The sequence below is a fragment of the Aulonocara stuartgranti genome, assembly GCF_965226115.1.
Source record: "Aulonocara stuartgranti genome assembly, chromosome: 14".
NCBI classification, from domain to species: domain Eukaryota; kingdom Metazoa; phylum Chordata; class Actinopteri; order Cichliformes; family Cichlidae; genus Aulonocara; species Aulonocara stuartgranti.
The window spans coordinates 28,403,617-28,428,634 of record NC_138950.1 but is presented as its reverse complement, the minus strand read 5'-3'; the positions used below and the strand labels follow the sequence as shown (position 1 = coordinate 28,428,634).

At 40.9% G+C, this 25,018-nt stretch overlaps 1 protein-coding gene across 1 annotated transcript in view; it reads left to right on the top strand.

The window, feature by feature from the left end:
• The first annotated feature begins 413 nt into the window (after positions 1-413).
• pde2a (phosphodiesterase 2A) overlaps positions 414-25,018 on the top strand; it is a 172,877-nt gene continuing 148,272 nt past the window's right edge. Inside the window, exon 1 of the mRNA XM_082503218.1 lies at positions 414-1,631. Within this exon, the coding sequence (XP_082359344.1) occupies positions 1,573-1,631 (59 nt within the window). The 5' untranslated portion in view covers positions 414-1,572. The remainder of the gene's footprint in view (positions 1,632-25,018) is intronic.

Here is a 25,018-nt window from a genome sequence, read left to right as displayed (position 1 = left end):
GTTTCTTGTAAAATATATGAACTGTATATATGTCATGTGCCGTAGTTCATCTGAGGCTGTATTTACCTGTTTTTGTTATATCCTGTTATGTAAAACCTTAGAACTGACAGAAGGTGTCCTTATATTTTTACCATAACTGTATCATTAATGGTGACCGTACTGTATTCAAGCTCAGAGGTCCTCACATTGTGCATATTTGCATACCAGTGTAGTATAACTGACAAATTATTAATATCAATAGTTACAGATTTCATTTTTTCACTGTTTTATTGTAGTAACAATGTTTGATCTAATATATGACTATACGACTATCTTTACTTATACAAACAGACTGCAGTTTTGCCAATTATATATTGAGTTCTCGTGACCAGAGCAAAAATAATAAAACAGGAGAAAACACAATCCAGATGTAAACACAGAAATAGCGCCACGCACCAAAACTCAAAGAAAGCCCTACTACTATGTAGATCGATGCTAGGCCCTGTAGCTGATATGATATGAAATCCTGGTCATTCACACAGATGTTTAATTGGTCGTTCTGATCATGACGATGATGAAGATGCACATATGCAACTGAGCAAACACAGACCACAAATGTGTCAATCAGTCACGGTGTCTTCATGCTCACACAGCCTCCGGTAGAAGACCAATCAGACAAAATGATTGCAAACACATGCGGACATGTGGTTTTAGGCGAAGGGGGCTGTATTATTATACAAACTACTTACTTCCTTTAACATATGAGGCAACAATAACTGAGCACTGAGATGTTAAACTGCTGACACCTGACACCACATTTACAGGCTTTGGACGTAAACAAACAATCCCGGTGCTCCCGTCAAGCTCCGCATCGCTCCTTCCGCGAGTGTACTGGAAGGGCCATATATGGCAGAAAAAGATCTGGACCTTGAGACCTGTCCCCTGTCACACACAGACACACGAGTGTTTTCCAATAAAACCGTGAGGTCTTCTGTTTGAGAAGTGCAGAGAAAACATTTCCAAGTGTGTCCGGAGGAGCCCGTACTCTACGAAGGACGATTTGGAGCATGAGCGCGCGCAGTGGGGACACGCCGTGAAAAGTTAAATATTCACAACAATGCAACTTTCATTTTCACGGATAAATCGCCCGGCGCTCGCGGAGGGAGCGGGCATTGCCTAAAAGGAAGGACTGTTTTTCAGCGCACGCGGACGAGTGACGTGCCTCAGCCACACGCGTCTTTCTCGTGGACGCTTCCATGTGTTAGCTCTCTCTCTCTCTCTCTCTCTCTCCTCTCTCTCTCTGCTCAGCTGTTATATCCCAGCTCGCCACAGCTCATATATCAGTTACCGGGTCCCGACCAATCCCCGCGCGCTGTCAGAGCTCGAAAGAGGAGGCAGCAGCGGACAGCGGAATCGCAGAGAGGCGTACCGCACTGGGGGGTGAGGAGAGAGAAGCACACACCCAGCCGTCCACCCATCCGTCGGTCCGTCCTCCTTTACCCCTCCCGGCCTAAGAGACTCGCGCACGGGCTGATCCCTGCTTCCAGCTGCAGCTGTTCGGGCAAACCGGAGAGGCGCGAGGCAGGATGCGCGATGGGACAAGCGTGCGGACACGCGCTCCTCTGCCGTAGCCAGCCGCCGTCCTCTGAGATGTAAGTGCGAGTGTTTCTGATAAGTGTTTGCATCTCGAAGCTGCCTGCCACTCTTCCGCTGTGGAAACACATGGCGTCTAGCAGCGAGCCAAATACTGAGTGGTGTGTGTGTAGTAGTAGCAGCAGTGTGAGTGCGACCTGCAGGGTGTCAATCTCCGCACTGACAGCGGCGGTAATAGACCCCACGTGAACCATGCATGCAGCTGTCAGTGCAAACCCGCACACAAAATCACCGTCACGTCACCAAAATGTTCTCTGACTGCTCCCGCAGGGAATTTGGTGACCTTATCGCCCCTTTGTATCTTCCAGGAAATCATGACATTACACTGATGGGCTACTCTTCCTCTAATATTCCTACAGGGAGAAATACACCGCCAGCCGTGATATGCCTCCTAACTGGATTCTCTCCATGAAAACTATGATATTAAAAACATATTTTAAGGGCAGACTAGATCTAGAATTAATGATAGTCTTGCCCTGTCTTTCTAATAAGGTACCCTTCGTAAATGGTTTATAAGCTGTTGCTAACAGCTTTATTAATGTTTTAGAAGTAATTTAGCCAGGTTTTAAGATGAACTAAAATAAGTGCAACTGTGGGTCGACAAGTTGGGGAAAAACTGAGTGACTGGAGCCAACCTTTGACCTGGAAAAAGGCTCTCTGGCAACTGCATAGATATCTGTTTCTGACTTTTTCTGCATGCCTTTATGTCTTGCTGACATGTTAAGCCTACTCAAAAGAAAGAATGAACACGCACACACACACACACACACACACACACACATCTGATGCGGTTTATAACTCATCTATAAAGCTATTATCTGCCACTTTGAAATCCATTATAGAGAATGCCTTATAAGGGAAATTATGTTTGAAATCCCCCGACCTTTTTGAGATAAATTCTTCTGTTGTACAGATTTTTGTCTGCTGAAACCCTGAAATACATCATCACAGAGCTTAAACCGGGGCTCTTTTTCAGAGTTAATGTTCATTCCCGTTCCCGAGGCTGTTTTTTTTACTTTCTAAAAAAGATAGATGTTTTTTTTTTCTTTCACAGGAAGGCAACGATGAGCCCTGGATCAAAGGAGGCTGACATGATCATTATAATAATTGGCTGCTCTATTTGATCCAATGTAGCAGCCCAGTATCGCATCCTAGTTTTGTCTGGCATACAGTGTTTGTCGTGTCAGAGGGCTGTTTATAAAACGCTGTATTAATCATTGCTTCAGCTGGATGTGTTGCTGTGCTGGAGTTCATTGTGTTGTGTGCTGTAGCTGTTTGCCCTCTGTCTGTTTGACGTGAGTCTTCACGCTGACACCTGCCTGAACACTGATGAACTTTTAAATGTCAGGGCTCAATGATTATCTAAATGTTAGTTAATAAAGCAGCGCGGTCCTCACGTAGAACCAGCTCTCTGCCGTCTGAAATTAAAGTTTACTGTGTAAGCTCACAAAGCCTGCTCTCAAATTAAAGTGACACTGCATGAGCAAACCGATCAGATAGCAAGGATTTCTCCCCAAGGAAGGCATCCGTAGCACACTGTGTGTTTTATAAAACTCCCCACCCCCCTCGCCTCCTTTGTAACTGAATAAGATCATTTGTGGATAATAACCCAGTGATGTCATTTTACAATGACTGCACATATATTAGTAAAATCTCCCTCATAGTAATTTCAGCTCTGTCTGAAAGTTGGAAAAAAAATCCTCTAATGGCTTTTATTCCCTCCTTCATTATTGGTTTAAACTCAATAAAGGAAATCACTGGAGGATAATGACTTTCATTCACCTCACCGCAGAGAAGACTAAGCTTCTTACTTTGAGCGTTTGTTGGCCATTCCTGGAAAAAAAAAAGATTATAGCCAGAAGTTTGTGGGAATAATGAATGTGCCACATGGATGTCAGTGATCTCTGATATACAATTAGATTCAGTAGCTGGTCTCACCTGCTTCCCTCACGCTCGAGCAGGTTTGACAGCGCACACCGGTGATCTGAGGGGGTCATTAAGTGTGGCACTTTGACAAAATACAGAAAAGCAGATGTCATGCCTGCACCCGTTGGGATGTGAGCCTCCTGCGACTGCGTGCTGAGATCAAATGCAGCGCTTTTGGCTGAAAATTCTGAGAGAGACATCTGCAGGCTTTTGCATTTTTGTCATTGTGATGGGTTTTCAGAGGTATGGATTCCTGGATCGTTGCTTTGAGAGGCAGTTATTCATCATCTGACACAGTGACAGCGCTCTACAGTATCAGATGCACGCTGCCACCGAATCGTTCGCCGCTCTGTGTTTAATGTTTGTGCCATGCGCCGTTACGTTACTTGAAGTGTTTTGCGGGTTCTAAACATCCTTTTAGGAAGCCATGTTCGCATTCAGTGCACTTTGCTTATTCGCTGTTATCATTTTAACAGCTGACACACATCGCCCCTGTGTGTGTGTATCTGTGCGTCAGCTGGTGTGCACGTGAATGGTATCCAGCCTGAAAAATAGTGCAGTTTGTTGGAGCGACGCCAGGCAGTCAGATTCCCCCAGCCTCCCGCTGAACACACACACTCACAGCGAAATGCACAGAAGTACACAGCAGAGGCAGACTTGTAACCCGACTCCTGATGAGTGAGCATGTGTGTGTGTGTGTGTTGGAGAGAGGGAGACAGGGAGAGGGAGAAAGGATGCTGATGTTGCACTGTGTTATCATCAGTAATGGGCTCATCAATACTAAAATATTCAGAGAGAGAGAGACAGAGAAAAGAGACAGAGCGGGAACAGGCAGATAAAGTGAAGGCAAAGAGAAAGTGGCACAAACCTTTGTGTGCACTGTTTGCTTGCTTTTGCACATGTTTGTGTGGTTTTGTGTAGCTACTAAATATGTGCGCTTCAGCAAAAAACATACAAACAAACATTTGGCTTAAAAACTCTCTATTCTGACTTTTATCCATATTTTGATTCCCTCACCCGTCTCCAGGATTTCATGCAGCAGCATTTATCCAAAAAGTACAATGTAGTCTGTGCATGAGCTGCTGATATACATTTTTATTCGCTTAACAAATGAAACCATTACCTGTGCTGCACAAAAATAATGTTATGTCCTTTAGCTAGGGTGTAAATTTAATGAGTTAAGTTTGCTTGAAATATTAAAGTGAATGAATAATTGGTTGCTCTCATTATCTGCATGAAAAAGCCTACAGTATTACGAGGGAGCTGTTAAAGCTTCGGTGCAGCGTTGAATTATGAGAGGTCAAAGGTTAGAAAGAAAGAAGAATCATGAGCAGATTGCAGGGAGTGTGTAGCACATTGCAGTTCCTACATTCATCATCACATTATTGCATATCACAGAGTTGCAATCCAAACGATTATGTGATTACTTGAATTGCATAAGTTCTTTAATTATCTGCATTATGGGTGAACAGAGAAACATCATAACAGGGGTTTTGCATATGTGATGTCACAGTAATATCCTCGACAGTGTAACCACTTTCAAATGAAGAGATGTGCACATTATTTATAATTTATTGCACCAAAGGAAACAGCCGTAAAAAACTGGCATATCTATAGTTGCTAACACCACCTCACCTCTCCTGTCACCTCTAAAGGCAATCAGATCCTCAGATCCAGAGATGTTTAAACCGAGTAAGCACAGACCCCAGACACGCAGCCGAATTTTGAATCCCAACAAAAAATAGAAGCAGAGACGACCCATTTCCAATCACTGTCAGCACAACCTTTTCTGTGACGTGCCGCTAAGGCTGCTTCTGTGCTGATACAGAATTTGTTAGGATTTGTGCTTATACAATGTGGCCGTATGCAAGGCTTAACAGCGTAGTATTTACTGCCAGCCATATGACGCTGTGTTACAGAGAAAGGCAGGAAAAAAATGTGTAATTAGTTGCTTTCCACAGGAAATACAAGAACCCCAATACTGGCTAAAAATCATTGTCTCATCATCATGAGTGGCAGGTTTTTCATAAATGTTAAGTTACATAATCTTGCATCTGCATATTTGTATAATTAACTTTGTGATTTGGGGTTTGGATCTTCAGTAAATTCAATAACTGCTAAAGTGTTTTGTTCCTAATTGCAGAGACATGTGTCAGCTTTGCACCTCTGGCCATAACAAACTCAGGCATCAAACTAGATCAACATAAACTTAATTAAAGAAGAGTTTAAACACATAAGCCCATACTGTAAGGAAACCTGTCTTAATATTGTCAAGGGGATACTCTCTGACTTGAGATTATCATTGAAATATATATCACGGGAAGCACTGCTCTCATATCTTCCCAACCCTGGTTCACTTACTGCACTTCTCTAATGATGTCGAGTTTACTGAACACAGCGTAAACTGAACCGGTTCCATTCACATTTATACACGATTTCCTCCTGTAAACACAGCTGGTTTTCATTATTAAAGCCTTTAATTTGCTAAATAGACAGAGTAAGAATTCTCTGCTCTGTGCAGCTTTCTGTTTAAAATGAGTTCCCTGCTTTGAATAAAACTGAAATGACTTTTGTAAACTGGCACAAAACAATCATAAAGACTGTAGTGCAGTTATTATCCATCTGTTCATCCACTCATTTTCTGTATGCATGGAGATGAACCCTGTCCTAACCCACATTAGATAAGAGGCTTCAAACACCTTGTTTTATCACAGATTTACACATATATAGTGGCTTGCAGAAGTATTTGGCCCCCTTGAACTTTCCCACATTTTGTCACATTACAGCCACAAACATGAATCAGTTTTATTGGAGTTCCACGTGAAAGACCAACACAAAGTGGAACACGTGAGAAGTGGAACGAAAATCATACATGATTCCAAACATTTTTTACAAATAAATAACTGAAAAGTGGGGTGTGCGTAATTAGCCCTAGAGATAAATAATAACTAATGATAATATCCTTTGTCAAAAAGGAAAGTTGTAAGCCTAACATTGAAAGTAGAGAGGGTGTCTGTCTCCAAATCCAAACTGGGAGCAGGTTTCAGAATGATTTTGAATTCAGTTCTGGATTTAACAAGGAGCCACTGAAGAAGAGTTTCACAGAAGCACGTCTATATGCCTCTGTGAAAGGGAATTTGAGCTACTTCATTATTCTGAATGGATTCAACTCAATGCCCTCAATAATCACAATAACAAGGCATGTATTTTAATTTGTGTGTGTATTTAAGCTTGAAAGAATGAGATGGGATGCATTAATTTAGTTACAAGCCATTCAACATTAATGTTAAACAGCGTAATCTGTGTAATTAGATGTCATACAACTGTCACTGTAACAGAGAGGAAGTCTATTTCATGTCAGCCAATAGAAAACCCTGCACTCCCTCACTGCCTTCACTAAGTTTTATATAAACTGATAGACCGCAAAATCGCCATTTATCGTAAAAATGGATCTGTGAATATGATTAACCAAGCGGAGCTGCTAAATGAGCCGAGATACAGTTAATGTTTGTTTAGTCCTGCTAACATTTTGCAGTCAACTGAGATCAATTTATCTCAGTTTATGTTTATGTTTATTTAAAAGGGACAATGGATATTAATTAATACGAGCACTTAAATTCATCGAGTAAATATGCTAGGTTTAGCCACACAGATTCATTTTCATCTGTAGTCCTTGGCAGGTTGATGGCATATTCAATAAGTCAACAAAAACAAACATTCAGAGGCATGTGAGCATGAGTAAAATACATAAATAAACACATAATCATATACCTTTTTAAAAATCGAAGACCAAAATCACTTATAAAAACACATTAGAATCAAGGACCGTTTGAATCAGCATCCTGCAAAAGTTTCGCAGACTTTTCATGTAAATAAAGAGTGTTGCAGACATTTGAACATCATGTAGTTTAGTTAGAGTAGAGAAATAACCGTCAACTTTGCACACGCTAGTTGCATACAGAGTCATTTTGATTAGGTTTTAGGGAGTGGGCACGTAGCTGAAAGCTGAAAGTGAAAGAAAGTCATGATTTTCACTACAGTTTTGTAGCACAAAGCAGTGTGAATTAGCAATATCTTAAAAGATATGACACCCCTCTATAATTTTATTATGACTTTGCATTCATTATTATATGGACAAAGGTGGTTGAGGGTCCATTCCATGGTACGTATGAGTTTGTAGAACATTATTTATCTAGAACTTTTCTTGGTTTGTGTGTCATCATTGTTTTTTTTTCTATTGTGGGGTCTGCACTGGAATAGAAAACCTTTCCATCTGGTCTCTTATGGTGACTGTTTCTTACACCTTATTAGGAGGAGTTATTTTAAAGGTGGAGGGTAGAATTTCAGCTGGGCTATGGTGTCATTTTTCATGCCGATTAAAGCAAAAGCAGGTTGACTTTAGAGGAGGGTTTTCTGTAGGTGCATTTTGTGCCAGTTATGGAAAGAATACAGACAGGAAATGAATATAAGTCAATACAATATCATCAAGTGTGTGGTGTGTATTTGTGTGTGTGTGAGCCTGGAGGTGTCACAGGAAAATGACGCTGACAGCCCCCATGGTTCCCAGCTTTGGCTCCAGCAGCTCCTGTCAGCCTCCTTATCTCTATGTACTGTTGCCACAGACAGGTGTGTGTGTGTAGGTGTCTACGACAGCGAGTGTGTTTACAACTCTGTGTGTATACAAGTTAGAAGTGTGTGTGTGTGTGTGTGTGTGTGTGTGTGTGTGTGTGTGTGTGTGTGTGTGTGTGTATGAATGGTTACAGCTGTCTCACTGTCAGTAATCAAATGGACAACCACAACTGTGTGCATGAGTGTTTTTGTCAGCGGGTACAATCGTGGTGTGTTTGTGTGTATTTGTCCTCCCCAAGGAGATCAAGGCGGGAGGTGAGGCAGCTGTGTTTGTGGCACAGAGGTTTGGTTTAATTAGAAAACGCTATCATGTCTCCTCCGTCGTCGTGGCAAGAAGCTAAAGGAGTATTGGCAGATGGCTTTAACACTTGCAGTTTTTGTTTCAGACTTTGTGTTCCCGTGCAACACTTCAGTGCCTGAATGCACTGAGATTACTTTAGGGTATTTGAGTTTAAAGCGTAACTTATAGCCCTGCAAATGTGTCTGTCAGGTTTCTGTTCAGACAGAGAGGAGAGGAGTTTTCAACCACTACAAACGTGCTCCTGTGCAAAATCCCAACCCCGCTTTGGTGAATGTGGATGACCTATGCATGCGCATAACCAGAATAAGGACGGGAGTGACCGTAAAGTTCACAAGGAATGGGAGAGGCACAAGAAAGAACTAGTCTGAAGGCCACATGACGTTTGTAGGTCTGTAGCGATTGACTCTTTGGAAAGTTGTTGACCTCTGTGCTCTATGTGCCTCACGATTCGTCGACCCTGCGCTGGGATTTTATGTGGCCACAACTTCATGGCGGAGTGCTGCCATTCCCAATCTCTTCCACTTTGTTATAATACAGTTGACTGTAGAATATTTAGTAGCGAGGAAATTTCAACAATGGACTTGTTGCAGAGGTGGCGTCCTATCATGGAATCACACTGGAATTCAAAGAGCTGCTGAGAGCAAGCCATTCTTTCATAAATGTTTGTAGAACTAGTTTGCATGTCTTGGTGCTTGATTTGATGCACTTTTGGCCATGGAAGTGATTGGAACAGCTGAATTCAGGGATTTTGATGGATGGTGAATAGAGCAGGGCGATATGACCAAAAATATTTATCACGATATACATTTTAAAATTTGCGTTAACGATATAACTGACGATATAATTGACACTAGACAAATTACTTTACGACTCCACAACTTTATTAGTGCAAAAAACCCCATCAATGTATTTGCACTTAAACAAGCAGCTGTTTTTTAATGTACATTAAAGTTATATAAATCAAAGGATTGATTTTAAGTGTGCTGTATTTTCCAAACAACACGGTAATAACGACGGCCTGCTAGCATGCGCTACCAAAAATAGTGCTTTGTTGTATATCTGACGGACGCAAGCTAAACCAGTTCCACACCACTGAAGTTGCAGCATTTTAACAAACCAATTCTGGTTCATCCGTTTCATTCAACGATCCACTTTCACCCTTCTCATTCTCCATCGCCGCCATGTGCGTATGTAAACATAGGCACTGCGCATGCGCGTTTTACCCATATTCTATCGCGATATTTTATTTTCCTATCATTGCCCAAAATTACACCGGTATTACCGTGAACGGTATGATATAGCCCAGCCCTAATGGTGAATCCTTTTGGCAATGTAGTGTATTTCTGACACTGTCCCTATCAGACAGCAGATGTTCTCTGCAGGTCTCGGGACAGAGAACTGTAAACATCTACATGCTTGCTTTTGTTTTCGCTGTCACCACATCTTGACTTTTGGACAAACATGTTAGGTCGTACTCTCTGCTGTCATCAACACAACAAATTAATAGCTTATGATAAAAACATGGTCAATCGTCTAGAAGACTTCCATAGATATGGGGAATTAATTCCAAGGGGAGCTAAAGCTTTTCTGGGTTGGTTGTGCAATTCCACTGCCTGAGGCAAACAGGCCCACAAACCAGTCAGCAACCCTCTGGCAACCTCCAGTTGCTCAAAAAAAACCTCTGCATTCCCTGGTTGCATAACTGGTTGCTGGAGGTTCCTGTCGTTGCCAAGTGAAATCAGTGGCTGCACCAAAAAACTCATTGTGGTTGCCTTTACATGTGACTACTGCTTGGCAAGTAGTTAGCAAATGTTTGGAGACAAGCCAGCATCTTTCATGCAAGGATTGGTTTTGTGCAGCATCATATAACTCTTTGCAACAGCAACCACTTGATGTGATTAAGGAATACACATCGGCGTCAGTGAGCGGTCTCCTGGCCTGTGTGACTGGGCCTTTCATCTCTCGTATTAACAGCCAAGTTTTTTAGGGTCTGTCTGTGATCACTTTTAAAGAATGCAGATACACTTAAAAAAGAAAAATCATAATCAGATGATAGCAAATATTTTTGACATGCGATTTCTCATTTGGTTTCCAACAGACTGTTTACCTGCATGCAACCTAGTCGAATTCATGACTCGTCGACAGGAATACTGTAGTGGACTGTAAACTAAATCCAGAAGGTTTCTTGCCCTTGCATTACAGATGCTGCATGTTGCAGATATCGTTCATAGAGATCAGTGGTGGCTGACACTTTATCTTGGTTCATCTTTTAGCTTGTCACTCTTTTGTAGTTTGAGGAAGTACAGGTTTGCTCTTTGAAGGTGTTGTTACTAGGGTTGCCAACTCCCTGAAAAATAAATAAGGGACACCTCGTGGCCAGGGCCGGGCGACCCAGTTGTCTTCACCCTTCCCAGTGTGGTGAATTTTCTAGCTCTTTTTTTGTGTGTGAAATTATTTTTTTTAACCCTTTGACTTGAATTTGATTTAAGTAGATGTGTATTCTTTGTGATATGAACACATGTGAAACAAATGATCATTTAGCCATTTATTTTTAGCTCAAAATGACAACATTAACACATAAAACAGGTCTCTTTCTTAAACAGAAGCCTGTCATGCTTAACTTTTGAGAATATAAGTAAATCTTTCTTTAAAAGAACTCTGTCCTGCTTAACTTAAAATAATAGAAAACAATAGAAAGAAAAATATTCTTGTAACAGTGCACATTTAGTGCATTTAGTACAATTGGCTTCAGCTGAGGTATTATTTCAGCTTTTCTAATGCTAATCAGCTGCTCCCGTTTGAAAACCCGCTTGTTCCCATGATTACGCATCATAACTCATCATCATTATTCATCTATGTATTACTTTTATGTATTAGTCATCTATTTGTTGTAATCATCTATCCTTGCAGTTGTTTATTACACAAAATAAATTATATTATCACACTTCTGGCCACATAGCGCTGATATTCACTGCACATGCCCATATTAACTTTTTCCAGCCAGGTGTTTTCCTTTTCCCATTCTTCCCTTTCTCTGAGGGGAACAAACATTGCTGCTCTAATGCTGGGCTTACACTGTGCGGTTTTAGGCCCATTTTGAGCCGATTTTTGAGTGATCTTCATCGTGCGTCGTGTAGTATACGTGGGGTAACGAGAAGTGATTAACACCTCACGACCAGCTCCCGATCATCAATCGCTCTTGAGCCGCTCACACTGCTCGCGCGCAAACACGTAAACGTCAGTGAAAAAGACGGAGCAGCACGGCTGTGCAGCGTGTGATCTGGACACAAGCAATGGAGGCACAACTTGTAGAACTTTGAAAAGCTCATCCGAGCCTTTTCGATGTGGCCTCACAAAATTATCACGACCACAACAACCGTGAAAATAGTTGGATTTACATTGCTGCTAAATCACAGCTGCCTGATCATGTTTTTCATTAGCAATTTAGCAAAGTTGATGGTGGTGGTGTGTGTGTCTGTGTGAGTGAGAGACAGAGAGAGCGAGCGACAGATTATCTGTTATAACCTTAATTTTATGGAGGCACAGTGTGAGCACTCAGGTCGCATCAGAGCATCGGGCGGTATAGTGTGAGAGTACATCGTGACCTACCAACTTCTAACCCCTGCGAGTCAATCGTGCAGTTTGAGCAGGAGCTGAATAACGCGACTGAAAAAATCGCACAGTGTCTGCCCAGCTTTAGGTGTACTGTCGTCCGAGACTTGCACCGCAGTGTCGGCGTTTGTTTCCCTGTTGGACATGCTTCTTGTTGTGGTCATCTGTTGTCTTCCGGTATTTTCTCCGTAAGCGACCTTTCCTCGACCAATGAGATGAGCGGTAATCTGAATTGTCATACTCGAATTGTCATAAGTGTGCTGTCAGCTCATTGGTCACAAAGCAGGAGAGGGGCTGGGAATTATGTTTTCAAACAAAGCGTTAATTCCATAAACATTTATAGACTACTTTTGATTCTCACTGTATTACGGGACAAAGTGCGTCCCTTATTAGCTCAATACGGGACGTGTACTTTTGTTTCTAAATACGGGACGATTCCGTATTTTAAGGGACGGTTGGCAACCCTAGTTGTTACAATAAAAGGACTTTGTCACACGTCACCGTCATGCACTAGAGTTTGTTCATGGGCCTCCCTTAAATGTTTTGGACTCCCAAACATGGTATTAGTAAGAATCGTCTCCTGTGGAATCAAAGTGACTATTCAAAGCTGCTGCTGAAAATAAGTAGGAGGTTTAAATTTACACAACATGACCAAAGTAAATAATATATGAATCTTAAACCAGCGGACACAAAAAACATTTCACACAGCTCAAAAATTCAGAAGTTCACAGAGTAGCCAGGAGACATCAGCCCTCCCACATTCTGGTGTTCCTCCTTGTGCAGGTAAAACAGCACCGTGGTTAATCTTGTCACAGCATTTTGGTGAACTGATTTGATTTGCTCGTTGTTTGCTGTATGCTTCATCACTTTACTTGCTGTTGGAAGCGTTATTATCGTTGCTAAAGCTTTATTGCTGATATTCATCCTGATGTAAATCCACACTTGTTTCTGTTGCGTCTGCTGACTTAGAAAACGTTTTAGAAGTTGGTTTAATGTTGCTCTTTAAACATATTCCCCTGTTGGTAGTGTTTTCTTTATGATACACACTGTATCGGTGCAGTGTGTTGAAGTCAGATGGATGCTGATGTCATGTTGTTACCGTGCCTATCGGTGTTGTTGTGTCGTGCTGAGTCTAGAGTGGCATGTGTTACTGTGCCGCTTTCTCTGACTGCTTTTCTTATTGATCAGCTGCACATAGTCTTTGCTGCACAGATACACACCTGGAGAAACACACTAAAGATGAACGCACACGGTACTTTGTATCCTGCAATAATTTGTAATGAAACCTGGCAAGAGTTCACACACATTTCAGCCGGAGTCGTGCTGCTATTTTATGGCGATTGTCCAGTGGAAACATGGTGATTATTCTCATGAACTCTTAACTGTTAACTGTCTTACTCTTACTGCAGTGTATATAGTAGCACACGGTTATTTGTCACGATTGTTCGCTGATTTTAGTGCATCGTTACGTAAACATAACACTGCATTTTTTAAAAGCAAAGTATAAAATATTTCATTGCAAAGTACTCGGTAGCTGTGAAGTCCCTCTTTAGTTCTCCTGTGATGTTCAGTGCAGGTTTTGTCACTTTGGAACAATAACATTTTGGACATTTTGTCCAGTATGTTCACCATTTTTCTGAAACTGCTGTTAGTCTCTCAGGGTTTAGTGCACACAAGGGTTGTGATGATATTAGAATTCCAAACTCGAATCCAATACCCAGGAAAATACTCAGTGCCATTTTTGATATCATGGGGGGAAAATGATAAAATCAAGAGGAATAGTTGTTTTTAATCAGGATTAGAACAGTACTAGTCTGTGAAAATATGTTTAGCCAGAGCCCCATTTATTTCCTGATATTTGGTGATTTTTTAAGTCTAGGTGATGACAATTTTTTTTAAAATCTTGAACTTTAAGAATTTTTAAATATTTGTGTTTGCCCTTTAAATTAACACGACCCATTAGAGCATTACAGATGGGCAGGACTAACCTAATTCCTACATTAAGGTTAGTGTTTTATTGTTTGTCATAGCTGCTAGCCAGTATCTTCAAGATAACATGCGGCTAAGGTTGCTATCAGATAAAGATACCTTTGGCTGCTCCTGTATTTCCACATGGGCTGCCAGAGCAGATGGGCCACCATATTTGATTTGATTTGACGCTTCCTGGCATGACCCTCCCAATTATCTGAGCTTGGGGACTGACACTAGCTTGTGATTCCCTGAGGCTAGGTTTGTGGTTATCAGCTTATTCCTAAGTGTTAACTGTGCCAATCAGTTTAACATTTACTGTTCAAACATCAGAATTGTTGACCTCCTTACTGACCTCCTAAGTTCCTCCTAAGGTGTTGTAAATGTCAAATACTTCTAATTAGAGGCTGTGTGAACTCGAGTGTCCACTGGAGGACTGACGGCATCAATACTGTTGCAAACGAGTGTCTAATCTAATAATAATTTTTAGTATTGATTAGTATCTCAGATTATTTTGTGGACTTGTATCAGCGTTGGATATTTACTGGTTATGTCAAATTCATTTTCATTATTTCTCTTTTTCAGCATCTGTCTCGCCATCTTTCAACCCTTATCATGCCACCTGCCATACAGAGACAAAGACAGGGAGACAGGTGTGTCAGAGAGAAGAAGGGGCTGCTCAGATGGCTTGATAGACGAACGGCAGGTGTTTCATCCAAAGGGTAGCCCAGGTTGCTTGGCAACTAATGGTGTCACAGGTTACCCCACATATAGGGGTATTATATTCAGCATTGTTGTCCTAGATGTGGTGTTTTCCTCCTTTGATCTGTCTTGCACGACGCGAATGCGTTTGTTCATTAGAACGTGGCTGTTACTGAGTCCGTGTGCGTCTCATCAAAGGCTCCGTGACAAGTGTGTGACAGATGTGGCAAAGCTGCACAGCAATTTTCTGGAGGTTTTTTATTTCTTCTCTCTTTTTAATTCATTCATTTCTTTTATTTTCAGGCCGCAGCTACACCGATAGCTAACGGTTTAGTTGTCAGACAGATTGAACCATACGGCTGTTATACTTGGGACAGATCAAATGTTTCCCTCACGCTGTTTTTAAAAATCTGGATACTCTTTGTAAGGGCACAATCTTTGATCCAAATGGAAATAAAAAGATCAGACCACATACATTATCAAAGACAGACATGACACTCGAGTAACTCCTGAATTGAAATGTATGGGGCAGTTCTAGCTCGACAGAGATTCTAAAACCTTGTTTTTGAGCAAAGCCAGCAGAATGTTTTTAGTCTATTTTATCAGGCATGAGCAATGATTCTGTTGAACTTTATGGTAATCTAGGTAACGTCCAAATAAAAGCCCAGAGGCACTGCATGAAGGTTCTGGGTTCAGACTGTGGCCTCTCTGTGTGGAGTTTGCACGTTCTCCTTGTGGCTGCGTGGGTTTGCTCCCACAGTCCAAAGACATGCTTGTTAGCTTAATTTGTGACGCTAATTTGGCTGTAGGTGTGGTTGTGAGAGTGAATGGTTGTCTTTGTCTTAGTGATGGACTGGAGACTTGCCCAGAGTGTACCCTGCATTTCACCCAAAATCAGCTGGGACAGTTTCCAGCTGGACGGCCTTAATGGTTTCTTTTTAATTCTTACAGTAGGTAGTCCAACTAAAAGCATTTGATTATGCATATACTGTACTTCTTCTGCTACTGCTTCTACTAGTAATCATTTTTTGACTTTTTGAGCACTTTTCCAGACATAATAAAGTGATTTACAGCTGTGTTGGATCCCTCAGTAGTGTCACTGTACGCCTTCTATAAAACAAAGTGCCAAAAATGAAAAGGAAAGTCAGCCAAGACAATGGCATTAAAAAAAAAAAAGTTCAAAGAGAATAAAAAAGCTTAAACTTGAGACAATAAACAAGCTGTTAAATATGAAAGACTCAAAAAAGATCATAAAAATCCTGTCGCATTAAAATATGCTTTGAGGAGGGATTTTAAAGAGAAGACAGACTAAGATCCTCCAGCTGGGATATCCACAGTGTGATTACTTAAGCTGTGTAAGGCTTTCAGTGTGAGCAATGAGCTTTCCAGCCACTGTAGTCAAACTAGTGTGGCATTAGTTTGCAGTCAGCTGTGTTTCAGTGCAAGCTGAGGGAGGGAGGTGGAGTTTGTCTTTTTGATTAGGATGAAAACATGATGATTTTCACTCATCAGAATCAAAAGTTTGGCAGAAGTTTGGCTGTTTTAGTGATTTGATTGATGAAGGAGAGATGAAAGTCGACCTATGAAGAACTTGGTTGATTTTAAAGTAGTTTTGAGTGTTGAGTCTGTTGAAAAATGGCTAAAAGGCAGCATGGAGATAACAGCATATAAGGTCAGTATTGATCCCTCAAGTAAAAAAGTGTATAAAGAAGATTGTGGTGCACATGCTGAATGAACCCCTTTTAGCAGAATAATGCATAACGCAACCACTAAAACATAAATCAAAAGAAATGAAACAGCGAGAAGGATTATATAAATAGATAAGACCAAAGATGATTCTGATTTAACTGAGAGATAAAAATCCCATTTTTCAGGTAAAAAGGAAAAACTTTCTAGTGTTGATAAGCTGCAGACAGAGCTGGGATTATGCAATGAGTGTCACACAACATCAGGAGACTAAGGACATCGGGGTGTCCTCTTAGAGAAAACCGCAGGTTTTAAAAACACGGGAAGGACATTATGTAAACTCTTAGCCGGCTATGTATATCACACTGTCGCTAAGTGCTCTTAAAGTTCAGAGGCCACATAAAGACTGAAATAAATGCTAAGTGTTTACATTGCAAGCTTTTAAAGAGAAGTGTAAATCAAGTGGCGTTCTTTGAGCTGTGGCACAGATCCGATGCATTTATGTTGGATAAATGCATAAATGAACAATGTAGCACAAATAATTCATTTTACAAGGGAACGCTAAACATAAAAAACAAAACAAAGTGTTAGCAACCTTTTGGATAAAGTATGGTTCATTTTAATAAACATGAACTGAACAAAGCAGCCCAAACTCTTTACAGTTTGTGAAATAGTCATAAAAACAATCTTTTTTTTTGGTATTCATTTCCACAACTTGTTGCACTTTTTGTTTTTCAGTGATCATGAGTTTGTAAGTAACATGTTTCAATACGAAATCTGTTTCTTGTCACAAACACATATTTGTTTCGAAAAAGCCGGAGGCATCACCACGGCAACCAAGAAAACAAACCTTTAAAGGATGTAGCAACTGTATTTCAACCGAAACCTGATCTTACACTAGACTGTGAAACTCTGTGTTGTGTATGACTTGAATTTGGATTTCTGGTATGATAGCCAATAAACTCCCCTCCATCCACCAAATATGGACTTTTTCTAAGCATTCTCAAATGATAGTATATTGACGTTGTGTGCATGGGCATGAGTCAGTACATGTGGGATCGAAGTGGATGTTAAAAAATAGAGAAAACAAAATAATGTAGAAAAAATAAATACAAATTCATATCCAGCAACTTGTATCAATAGGTGGAGATGGATGCAACACATGACAAGTCTTGGCAGGGTGTCTTTCAAAGAGTATTTGACCAATACAGAGCGCTCCACGTTTGTATACATTTTATTAAGGATGAGTTTAATCCAGATGGGCCTGCTACGAGAATAAAATCCTGAATCTTTCTATGCTCGGAAAGTGACATTGTTTGTTGGACCGTTTAGTAAACATGTGAATCTAACACACTAATCATAAACTGCTTCCAGACAAAGGTCGTCCTTGACCTCTGCTTGTTGCTTGTTTTCTAGTAGGAAGACAATCTGCCCTGGGCAAAAACATGGTTAAAGAAGAGATTACACACATACGCGCAGGGTAATGCACTCTTTATTTTAATATTAATTAGAAGTGTGTGTGTGTTTAGACATCTTTGTGAGGACAGAAAATTGGCATGCTACTATACTTATGGGGACAAAATGCCCGTCCCCACGAGTTTGAAAGCATTTTTGAGGCTCAAAATGTGTTTTTTGTGTCAGGATTACAATTAGGTTATGGTTTGGTTTAGGCTGAGGGTTAGGATTAGGATTAGGCAATCATTTTTGATGGTTACAGTTAGGGTAAGCAGCTAGGGAAAGCATTATGTCAATGAGATGTCCTCACCAAGATATGACAACGAGCGTGTGTGTGTGTGTGTGTGTGTGTGTGTGTGTGTGTGTGTGTGTGTGTGTGAGAGAGAGAGAGTTTGGCAGGCTTGTGATTATATTCCTTTGCATTCAGACAGTGTTTACTCAGTCTGATTGGCTGTTAAAGCAGCAGCATTACGATATGCTTGTTACATGCTAAGGAGACAGCGCATACACAATTTCCATATTTGAATCTCTCATAACCTCTTATACCTCAAGACACATACGTTCCTCGGTTTGTGTAGTCTTGTCAGTTTAAGTGTTTGCGTGTTTATTGTGTGATTTCCTGTAGTTCTAAATACTTCTGTCAGCATGTCTTTTCCCATTTTCTTCTTTCTGTCATCAATGACCCCAACTGGTTACCTTTCACACTTGTCCCACATCATGCCTCTAGCCAGCACACACAAACAGACAGACAAACACGCACTTTGTAAACACACTCGCAAACAAGCACACAAAGACATAGATAGACATAACATCATAGCTGTCTGGTTTACTGTCATCCTGTTTCTCATTTCACCTCTGCTATGCCTTTGTTCTGAATTTCAGTGCTTGTCAGGAGGATTTACGCATCATTTTTTAGCCTCTGTTATGACAGGAAAGCTGGGAGAGAGGGAACAGGAGGAAGGCAAGCAGCAAATGGCCTGGGGGGGGATTTGAACCCATGTCTTATATGATATATGGGCTGCTGTTCAACCTAAACCACCAGTTTAGCTCACTGGGTTGAGGTTTGTTTTTTCTTGGCATCTTCTTATTTTGGCAAATACTTACTAGATACTATTGAAGTGCAGACTTTCACTTTTAATTAAAGAGGTTCAACAACATGGACAGGTTAGGATGAATGAAGCAGACATTCATCCTTTGGGCAATGACATTGGCTCAAGAGTTGGGAGTTCACCTTGTAATCGGAAGGTTGCCGGTTCGAGCTCCGGTTCGATGCATAGGCGTCTACGGCTGCTAAAGGAACCAGATCACCAGATTGATGATGTGGCTGCTGATAGAAGTAGCAGGATGAAATGTGAAGTGCACATACTCTCTGCTCAGATTCAATCAAATGCCGCAAAACCCACAGGACACCGCTTAACGGTTCAAATGAATAATGACCCAAAGCAAACTGCAAAAGCAACCTAAGAGTTTCTCAAGGCAAAGAAACTGGATATGAGAGTATAACAGAGCATGCTTTTCAGTTACTGTAGACAAAACTCAATGTCCTTACATTTTAAGTAATGCTAGTTTGTTCAATTATTTTTGAGATTACATGTTTGTCCAACAGAGTGTGGTCCTAGCAGCTGTATTTCTCTGTTTTTGTCTACAGTGGTTTGGGAATGTGATTTGATTGAGAAATACTGGGATTACTTTGAAAGAAACCAATTAGATTAAACCTTCACTACAATTACATGTATAGTTTTCTGCTGGCAGAAGATACATAGGTGACAGCTGATGCAAAGCTTTGCTAAATGCATCATATGGGGGGCTGAACAGCTCCTTTAGTCAGAGACTGAAACACCCTCGCTGCAGGAAGGAGCGCTTTCGCAGATCATTCATCCCAACAGCAGTTAGACTCTATAACTCCTCAATCACGATGTCATAAGTCACTGGACACTGAACATCCACGGTCACCGCTTCATGCATAATGGACCTTCCATGTGTATGGACATGTGCAGGTATATATGTATGTATATGTATACATATGTATGTTTAGTATGTACATGTGTGTGTGTACATGTCTATAAATAGGAATAGTAGTGGTACAATAGCTATATCAAGCTACATAGTTTATGTCTTCCATATTTCCAACCATATCCATAATCACATACTGTGTATGCTACCATTGTATATAGTGCATTATCTTACTTTTTTTCATTGATTGTACTTATTTGTATTTTTGTATTTCCTTCTGATATCTGTACCTGAGCTGAGGTGACGCAAAAATTTCCCCGTTGTGGGATCAATAAAGTCTTATCTTATCTTATCTTATCTTATCTTATCTTATCTTATCTTATCTTATCTTATCTTATCTTATCTTATCTTATATAAATTTCCACTGCTCTTATTTCACACCCGTACATACATCCATTTGCATAAGATATTCCTTTTCTAAGCCTAACTTTAACTTGACTCTAAAACACATCTTAACGTTGGTGAAGCCCTTTGGTGTACGTCTCAAAGTGCCTCCTCATTCCCAAGATTTAAATCTCAAATTTGTCTTCACAAACACAGACGTACAAGTGCACACAGACACGCACACTCACAAGCTAGACCATGTGAGAATAGACTACCTCATATGCTTTTTCCTGCTGGTCTGCCCATTTCTGATACATAATGCATTACAACTGAGACCAAAAAGCCCCCCCACTCGTTTTCTCTCTTTCCCGTCCTCCCTCTCACACTTACTCCTCTTGCTTCATCTCATCTCATGTTTTCACATCCCTTCTTCATCTCCTACCACTCCCAGCACCAATATTGTGTCTCCCTCCTCCATCCTGACTGTCTCCATCTTTCCATTTCCATCTTGTTATGTGTTACTGTTGTTTTGTGCTGTTAGGATTCAATTTATTCACAGATGTACACTGGCTGGCCTTTCCCAAAATGGAAGGACAGATGGTGGGCAAAAGGACTCTAATAAGAAATGTGAGAAAGCAGATATAAAAAATAAGGAACATAAGGTGACAGTTATTTCAGATGAGGTGTGGATCTGTGTGCAGAAAGCAATCACACCTATTAATAATTGCTGTTATCCTAGTATACCAAAACTCAAAGGAACAGTGGAAGTTACATTTTTCTTCAATTCTCAGGACTTGGAAAGTGCAATATATGAAACATGGGAGTTCAGGGGAATGTATGTTCTGGTTTTACTCTGTTGAGATTTATAACAGGGGACAATCTTGTCAAAAATGTACAAGATGCCTTCTGTGATATTATTGTTTACGGCTGCTTAGTCTTATGGATATTTGATGTTCACTCTGCAGAAGACTGTGCATGTAGTTTAAGAGTTCATCTTCATGATGCTCAGGTATGTCCAGAATTATAAAGAACCTTATGCATCCATTTCTGCTCAAAAGTCATAGATGTAACTGTCAATCATTCAAAACCAGTTTCCCCTTACAATGCATGTACATGTTATGTGCTCTTTTGATTTATAAAATAAAATACAAAACCTTTTTCTCCTAAAATTAATCTTCTTCTGTCATTATAATAATTGATAAAGACTTTTACCACACTGGTTTAAACAATTTGCAACTAGCTTCTCATTTCAGTGTCAAAAAAATATTAATTGGTACAAAAACCTAATTTTGGCAAATCAGTTTAAGGTGTTCTGTGAGTTACATGCAGTGGAGTTTGCACCTTTTCTCTCTTGGTTCTCTCCAGGTAACCCTGTGTTAGACTATTAACCTTTGTGTATGTGTCTTCAGAGCTTCAGAAGCACTGCAAGAAATGTGCCTGAGCAATTGAGAAAAACCTGTGGTGTCTATAATTTAGCTGGGCTCCTTAACCAAACTTAGCAATTAGTCTTGTGTCCTCTGGAACAGGTTTTCATGGCTTCAGTAGGACCTCTGCCTATTTGGCCGCATTTCTATCCTTCCTACAGTTGTCATCACAGTGCTTCACTGTTAGGACTGTATTTGCAGGGAATGAGCAGTGCCTGGTTACATACTGCACTCTTCTAGTTCTGCTAGAAGACTTCAAGTTTTCGCATACTTTCGTAGTGGCTTATCCGCAGCTTGGCAAACTCTGAGCTGGCTGTCACATCTTTGACTCAGTGAGCCAATTTTTTTTCGGTTACAGTAATGTGGTCTCGGTGACCTCCTTTGTGTTCACCCCAGCAGTCCAGAAGCAAGTCACAAGTTTTTTTCACTTGGCTGTAAGTGATTTTCAGTGGCAGCTGGAAGCTACAAGCTGACACCGGACACTTCTTCAGTGCTGCAATGATGTAGTGAAGCCACAGTTATCATATGCTTTTATAAGGCTTGAACACAAGCCCAGCAAGTTGTCAATAATGTACACTCAGTGGTCACTTTATTAGGTATATCTGTAGCACAAATCTCTAATCAGCCAATCACATGGCAGCAAATGAACCATGCATGCATTCAGGCTTGCAGACTTGGTCAAGACGATAAATTTCAAAGCGAGGATCCGAATAAAGAAGAAACTTGGTCATTGGAGCTGGTTTGAGTATTTAAGAAGCTGTTGATATGTTGGGATTTACCAACACAACCATCTGTAGGGTTTTACAGAAAATGGCCTGAAAAAGAGAACATATGCAGTGAGCAGCAGTTCTCTGGGTGAAAATGCCTTGTTGATATCAGAGGTCGGAAAAGAATGGGCAGACTGCTTCAAGCTGAAAGGAAAACATCAGTAGCTCAAATATCCACTCATTACAACCAAGGTATGGTTGCACGGATCATGCCTTGCATCAGTGGTTGAAGCTGATGGTGGTGATGTAATCATGTGGGAGATATTTTATTGACACACTAAGTATCAACTGATCATCATTTAAACACCACAGGTATGTATTCATTTAAGATTTATAATATCGTTCTTAATTAGAACAACAAACTGTAAATGAATCAGTGTGTATTTGCAGTGTATTTGCTTCGACTCGTGGGTGACTCAGTTTTACTAGTCATAGCAAGGCGCTCGCTAAATCTACAATGATGGTGCAACTGTCCACTGGCACTAGATCTGAGATGTCTCGACAGACATTCTTATGGTCATCAGGTAGCAGTATTTTGTGTGGTCACCGTATATTGTGTCCTAACAGTTGCACTTATGCAGTGGATGTCATGTGGTGCAGGGTGATGTGTGCAGCAGGCGATAGAGACGTTAGAAGGCCATTACAGTAGGCTCTATTGTCCAATAACCCCGAGTTTATCCAGTGAACCGCCAAACCGTTTCCTGTCAAAGTGTGCATACGAATGCGTGTCTGTGTGTGTCTTTATGTGTGTGTGTGAGCGATAGCCGTGTTGATCTTGTGAAGCCAGCTGCTAGGTGTGTCTCCCATTAGCTTTCCATCAGGAAGGATGCACAGACCCATTAGAGAAGAGAAGGGAGAAACCTAATTGACCGACAACAGGACATCAGAGTTGACACGCTGTGGTTTCCATCCTGAACCAGTCACCCATCCGCCCTTCGTTTGTGCACCTCTGTAAACACAAATTTCTCGTTATGAAGCCTTCATCCGTTGGTTAACTTCACATCCATGAGCACTCTTATCCCGTAGGCAGGTGATCCATGTAATCAGATTTGGTTGCCAATTTAATCTGCTCCTGCATTACCTGCTGTTTTTCACTTCCTGATGGCTGAAGATGTTTTAAAAATCCTACAAGGACGTTGCCATGGATATTAGATGAAACACTGTAATCAGTAATAATTTAATTTGGCAAGCAGATTTTGGATTTTGTGGAGCTCCTGGTTTCATGACTGATTTATGATGCTCCCTCTCTCTCTTTATCCCCGTCCTCCCTCCCTCCGTCCATATTTCCATGACAGCTATTAATAATGAATGACACCGCCTGTGTAAAATGCCAGTTGCTTGCATATCAGCAAACTGTCCCTTTTAGAAAGCTAATGTTGACAAATGACTTTGCACGTCAGGCATTTGAACACGCAATTAACCCCTGAAATGTCATTGTTTCTTTGTGTGTGCGAGAGAATTAGCATGTGTGTGTTTGCGTTTGAGCACAAGCCTGTGAGTGTGCGGGCCTGTCTATAAACTCTTATTAGGAGCTTTGTGGGCTGCTATTAACCTTCATTGACCTTAATTATATTTCAGTCTTGTCAGTCCCATTGCTTTCTCTTCAAATGCCATCACATATAAGCGATAATGTCGCACACTGTAAGTCCTGCGCATTAATTTAAAAGCCAGACGTGCAGTCTGTTTCTCTCTCTCTCACACACACACACAAACACACACACATACAGATTTTCATATACTTTATACTTTCATGTCCACATGCTCTGCAGTAGAGTATAGTGAACTGGAAGATAAGAGTAATTTACTGCATTCTGTCTAAAGATGAAAGGTCTAATTGACGGCTTAACTACAGATTTTATTGCACACACACACACATACGCACGCATGCATTCGTCCAATGCCCTGGGGCAGGTTTTGTCTCGTGTCATTGTTAATGAATAGTACAGTGTGAAAGAGATAAAGCTAAACTGGACTCATTAAATCAGGCCTGTGTGTTTTTCTGTGTGAGTGAGTCAGAAAGTGTGTGAGAGAGGGTGTGTGAAATAGTGAGAAAAAGCAGAGGGAGTCTACAGGTTGCTATGCTGCTTAATTACCTTGCCATGGATAATCACGTTAGCACCGTAAGGGGTAGCGGATTAAATGTCAGCATATCCTCGTGTATAATCAGAAAGCGTGTGTGCGGATAAAGGTGCTTATTTGTGTATCTGTGTATGTGTTTGTGCATGTGTATGGATGCACTCTGTCGAATCTGGTAGCCCTCATTTCACACTTCCTCTTCTCGGTGTCTCTTTGGGAGCTCTGCTCACCGCTCCATTTACCTTGTTACGCTGTCTGAGTTTTATATGTGTGTGCGTTTGTTCTTGATCACTGTGTGGCAGCTATCCGCCTTGTTTTATTGTCCTGCAGTTACTTATAAACTTATTTGTGGACTGTTTCCTGTTTCCCTCTCGCTCCTGATGACATTTTCTCTCCTTCTCTCATTTCTTCCTCCTCACCTCCTGTTCGTTCTGCCTCTTCGCCTCGCTCTCCTTCTCCATCCTGCCTTGTGTCCTGTCTCAAGCACAAAAGACAACACAGTT